This window comes from Postia placenta (genome assembly GCF_002117355.1).
Source record: "Postia placenta MAD-698-R-SB12 unplaced genomic scaffold POSPLAscaffold_32, whole genome shotgun sequence".
NCBI lineage: Eukaryota > Fungi > Basidiomycota > Agaricomycetes > Polyporales > Adustoporiaceae > Rhodonia > Rhodonia placenta.
This window is the reverse complement of record NW_020169863.1, coordinates 1,971-7,713: the sequence shown is the minus strand read 5'-3', so window position 1 is coordinate 7,713 and position 5,743 is coordinate 1,971. Positions and strand designations below refer to the sequence as shown.

Sequence of the window (5,743 nt, the reverse complement as noted above, 5' to 3'; positions counted from 1 at the left end):
GACGCGAGTAGCCCAGGATCGCCGGGATGCAGAAGACAGAGCCGTACTTCCGCGCCAACTGTTCGTAGACAGTGATCAGAGTGCGATCCCTTCTTGCGCGTTCAAGTTTTCGGCGCCCCGGAGGCGAGAGTATCTCTGCATGCGAATCATGCTAGCACGCGCCATCAATGGTAGAGAAGATGAAGAGCGATATAGCATGCCCGTGCCCGTTCGTGGCCTTTGCTTGTATTCAGAAGAAGCTGCTGGGGCGCCCGATGGTGGCAACAAAGACGTGCGAATGGGTTGACGTGCGGGAGTGCATGCCCATTCGCGACGCCTATCGCAGCAGTGTCGATTGTGGTGACAGCAAACCATCGCGGAGACTCACCCACCCAACCGTCGCGCGCGCGCGCTTCCGTCGTAGGCCGCAACCCGCTCTCGTGGCGCCGCGACTAGTGTTGCCCTCGCTGACGTGCCGCCAGAGTACCGCGCGCGGCGCCTGCGAGTGGGATCGGGCTGACAGACAAGGAAAGACGATGGTAGACGGGAAGACAGAGAAGAGAGCTGACCTTACAGCTGGAGTTGAAGAGGCGTTGTTCAGGGACGAGTTGAGAAGGCAGAAGAGGACAGTGGACGCGTCGTTGCAAGACAGAAAAGAGAGGCGGCCGGGCGGGCGAAAGAGTTCGGCGCGAAGACGAGCGGGTGGGCGGGAGAGTTAGACGCGAAGACGAGCGCGCGAGCAACTTAGACGCGGAGACGGGAGCGCGAGCGGGCGCCAGAGCCAAAAAGAAAAGAGAAATAAAGATAAAAAAAGGAAACAGATGTAACGGTGCAAGCAAACTGCGCTCCGAACTGTACCTCAAGACCTCATGGAGTTGTGATCTCTCTTCGAATACAGCCAAGAACATTTGTTCGTTATCTAGGTGCGGAGCATTAAGCTCCGCGGAGCCAACAACCCTGATACATGCCCGGGATTCGAACTAACGACTCGCACAGACCGACCTTAATCATGCCGCAGCACGTTCAACCAGCTAGACTAAATTGACCTGTAAAGTACGCCCGCGTTTCCTTCTATGTACATCTCTTTCTAACTCGACTTCAATATATTTCTTATCGACTGGCTTCACCCTATCGACTCTATCGCGACTCTATCGCGGCCGGCGCCTCTCCCGACTTCCATCTATAGCGCTCTATCTCTATTCGGAACTTCATTGTATTTTATTCACTCGTCCTCTTCTCAGGCTAGTCTACAAGAGTATAGCTGCTGTTTACTCCCTCGGTAACGTACATAAACAGTGAGTGCGCTCTTAGCGCCACCACCTCTCATCTCTCCACAGGAAGGACCCCCGCGCGCAATCCCTCAAACGTTCCGAGAAGAGACGAGACCGGAGGGCGCGGGGACGGCGTACGGAGAGGGGGGTGGGAAGGAATGCGCGCGCGGTAGATTGGACAAGGGAGGGCGTCCGTTTACGCACAAGGAACGCCAAGTCGGAAAGGTACGCGCCCGACATGCAGGATAGGTGAGCAGCACCACTTCTAACATCTAGGCTACTGATCCCCACCCCCCCCCGGCACCCTAGCTCTCGGCTCACCCAAGGACGGAGCACAGGCTTGCAGAACGAGCCTCACGCCGCTTCTCGACAACGTCAAGACGCTGGTACACGCGGACGCCCCATGGTACGGCCGATACATCCAGCTTCAATGTAGTAATCGCGGCGGCATCGGCGCGGCAAAGGTCCTGGCGCACGGCTTCAACGAGCCCCGTCTCAGTCGCCTTCCGTACGAGGAGCTTTCGAGCATGCTCTTATCAATTCCTCACAGGTGCGAATGCCCCGGCGATGAACGAGTTGCTAGTTGCGATCAAGGTGCTTCGCTTATGAGGTTCGTCTTCAGAGATTAGTTTCCTACTGCTCATGCTTGACTGACCTTCACGGGAGAGCCAACGCGATTAGTCTTGCTCCCACTCACGTGCCTCAAGGACGACTCCTCGTGCGCGGCGCGGCGAGGAATGCTGTGGCGTATGCCATCACTCCCTAGTACATCGCCTTCGGTCTCGCGGGTGGCCTCCCATAAATCGGGACGGCAGTAGCGACCATATACATGACCCAACAGGCTGGTACAGCGACTATGTGTGCGTCTCGCATGCTCTGCACATGTTCTAATGCGCTAGCTACAGATCTCGCTTCCCAATTGACCCCGGCGTCGCGATCACGGTGCTCGACCACGCGCTGAATATCAAGATGACCTACGGCGCGGTCATGCTCTCGTTCCTCGCTTCACTGGGGCTACGAGTTCGCGGGCTTACGGCGAATGCAAAGGGTGCGCCGGCCTTGTATAACACATGCTATATGCAAATGCTGACCAGAGGCCTCAACATGCAGGTATTCCCGCCTCTTCCTTGGGGCCGCGCCCGTCGTGTTCGGCTGGTCCACGCTCGCACTGCGTCGCTCCGGCGTCATCCTCACAATGTGCAGTCTCATTCGTAGATTTACATTGGTCGGAATAGCTTATATAGTACTACAAATGTATAATGGCTAGTTGCTCTACGACATCAGTGTAAGCAGGGTGTGTATCGGTGGGCTAGAGATAACTCGGCACTGTTCACGAAAACACGATGCAGGTGATGTACAGATCTGCGACGTGCGGGAAACGAGCGACGCGCACACCATTCGCCGTGCGCAATGCCGTCAGTGTTGTATGCTGATGGTCGATGATCGGATTGCCGATGTTCGCTGCTCTTGCACAGCGCAGTATGCGCGACGCACGCTCTGTTCGCTGATTGGAGGCCGGTGGGTGCGTTTTGGGACAGGGGAGACGTTTGCGCCCATCGGGCGGCGGACTGGGAGCGTCGTGGTGTGCGTGGCCTGACGAGGAAGGGATGTGCTTCGCATTCTAGCATTGAGGCTTGAGGACATTCGACCGGGAGCGTTAGTGTGAGCTGTCAATGGCGATGAAGATGGCGTTACCTTCTGAGAGTGGTTCTGTTGCTGGAGAACATCGGACCTGCGAGCGGCCTGAGGGATCTGGAAAGCATCAAAGCAGAGCAAGTTGAACGCGAATGAGTAGAGTAAGAGCAGTAGCGCGTCGCGAGGACGTACACAACGATATAGCAGATTGCGCACCTTCGCTCGCGCTTCTTGAATGTATGAAGGACGATGGTGTTGGGCTATGTCTGGTATAGAACGGCCTGTGCTTTGATGCGCAAGGCTGAAGATCAGGACATGGGCATACAGGATGCTTTGCCAAGATCTGAGGGAGGAGCGTCAAGCACGCGCGAATGGGCATTTGGCATGGTTTTACATAGCTGCGGGCTCGCCACACAGTCGCGCCTCTGTCGTTTAAGGGAGTAAAGGGTGGGAAGGGCCGCAGACTTTCTTGTCGCTTCTGTCGCACTGTTGGCCGTATTCGTCAGTAGGCGCACTATCTGTAGGATGCCACTCGCCGATATGACAATTAGCATTGATTTATCTTGCTGCAGGGCGCTGTGCGTCCTCCGTATCTCCCGCTTCTCGACGCAACTTACAGCGTCAGGCTTGAACTCAATCGTCGGACGGGGATAGCGAGGTGAGATATGAGAACATCTGCAAAAGTTATGTATCCACGCAATGTAGATGTGAGAGCAGCTTCCGGACATGTAAGCATGGCACGCACCTGAGGATGGACGACGGGGTGATTTCCAGACGCAACATTTGAAGAGATCGTTGGCGCGCAGTGCGCTCGGTCAATAATATTGGATGTCCGCCGCTCAATCGAGTGACGGACCCTAGAACAAGGTCAGAGTATGAATCCCGAAGTAGCGACGCACCTTTGCTCTCTGTTTCGTTGACGCTTACCTGAAAATACTACAAGTTGTTAGCAAGATGCAGAACTCACCCAGCAACAATCTTCCGGAGCGCGCGCTGTCGACAGCAGGCGCTCCGAACGTTCAGCGAGCTGGCGCGGATGACAGAGAGCGAGGGAGCGCGGGGATGGATGATGGGGAGATTGTGGAAATGGACGGCTGGATGGTGAGTACTTCACGTATGATACTGGACTTACCTTGACATCAGCGTCACGCAGACCGTCGGGAGGCCCGGAGGACAACGCCACACGCCCAACGGCACAGATGTTCGAGGAAACCGCTCAACGCGGAGACGCGCTCTGTACGAGAGCAACGCTGCGCCGAGATCCATGACGCAGCGCGCGATCATTAGGGCTAGGGAAGACCAGTCAGATCAGGCACGTATAATTAATCAATCTTACCTGTTTTTTCTCATGTCTTCATAGATTCCGCATCCACGTATGCGGGCGCCGCCGTCAGTGGTGCGCGCACCCGTGACGGACGCTGTTGCGAGCCCCGAACCTGTGCCGGACGCCGTTGCGATCCCCGAACCCGCGACAGACACAGTTGCGAGCCCTGAACCCGTGGCGAACACCGTCGCGAGCCCCGAACCCGACAAAAAAAGAAAATCTCGTAACCGCTGTGCTTCGCAAAGGTCAGCAGCTGCCAGGCGGCGTCGCGCAGAGGTGGCGGCGCGCGTCACGGAACTCGACAACATGATCGATGATGTACATACCGGTATGGAGCGTTCTCGCGAACCGGTAGGTTCCGCGCGCAGGCAGCGCGCACAGGAGTGGGTCGATGACGAGAGTGAGGATGACGCTGCGGGTGTAGAGGGTGCATTGCTCGCGAGATCGTCGTTGACGCCACTTACGAGTAGTTCCGTTGAACTTCCTGTATTGGATCCTGCTGCTGGCTCGCGCCATGGTCTACGTAGTGCGTCAGTACATGGGGTCATGCGTTTGGAAAGAAACAGTGTTACGGGCTCACCTGTACCTGTTCTCGGAAAGGTGAGTCTTCGTGTTTCTTCTATGTTATGTTATTTGATGTATCCACGTATAGCGGAGACTTGTGCCATACGTGGACATCGTATTGCAGCCTAACCGTCGCGCCAAAAAAGCGGTTACTGCGACTGAGCCTGCAGATGAATTGGTAAGTCATATTTTAAATTTCTATTGTCTGGTTGACATACCTCTTGTCTAGTCTCATACTAAGGCACTCAAGCGAGCAGTGTTTGATATGGCAGCAAAGAAGAATGCTGCGCTTAAGGCCAAGCAGCACAGTGAGGTTCCTGTTCACCAGCGTCGTGTAAGTGGTACTTCTGCATATTTGTTGATACTTGACTCAGACTATGATAGCGGTGGAATGCGGAGGCGAAAGCTGCTACTGCAGTTGAAAATCGCCAGCGTCCACCCAAAGTCAACCACAAGGCCAAGAAAATTCTGCATGGTAATGTGAGGCGTAACTGGCATAAGAACCACTTCCAGCAGCAGAACAAGGTCGTGATCATGGGCAAGCGGACACCCAAAGTGAGGTGTTGTCAGAATGTTTGCATAAAAAGTGAGTCTTGTTCTTTTGGTTGCATTCTCAGATCTAACACAATATTATAGGAAGAAATAGGCTTATTGCAGCGAGGGATCTTGCTCATTGTCTCACAGTAGCTTCCTTTAATGTTGGGGTGAGTCTTTCCTTATGTTCTGACTTGATATAAATCTGATCAATTTATAGAGAAAGACAACTGACCGGCAGAAGTGGTCCCACTGGGACTGCTTGAAGCCAGGTCAATTGTTCTTCCATCAGCGTGTTGACAATGCTGGCACTATTCATGTGTCAGCTTTAGGGGGGTTTGCTCAACTTCCTGTCACCCAGCAGAATGTGGTCACTGCTGCTATTGAGGCAGCTGTTCCTGGTGCTGCTCCTCCTGCTCTGGGTCAGCAGCAGAGA

The 5,743-nt window shown here is 54.8% G+C and overlaps 1 protein-coding gene across 1 annotated transcript; it reads left to right on the top strand.

Annotated features, from left to right (window-relative positions):
- Window positions 1–3,839: 3,839 nt before the first annotated feature.
- Window positions 3,840–5,573, top strand: POSPLADRAFT_1062966 (hypothetical protein; the record flags this gene model as incomplete). Its single annotated transcript, XM_024481578.1, has 7 exons — window positions 3,840–3,986; window positions 4,246–4,809; window positions 4,862–4,951; window positions 5,003–5,107; window positions 5,158–5,328; window positions 5,461–5,477; window positions 5,528–5,573. The coding sequence occupies 7 exons, from the start codon at window positions 3,840–3,842 to the stop codon at window positions 5,571–5,573; spliced, it is 1,140 nt and encodes a 379-aa protein (XP_024332902.1).
- Between the last annotated feature and the right edge of the window lie 170 nt (window positions 5,574–5,743).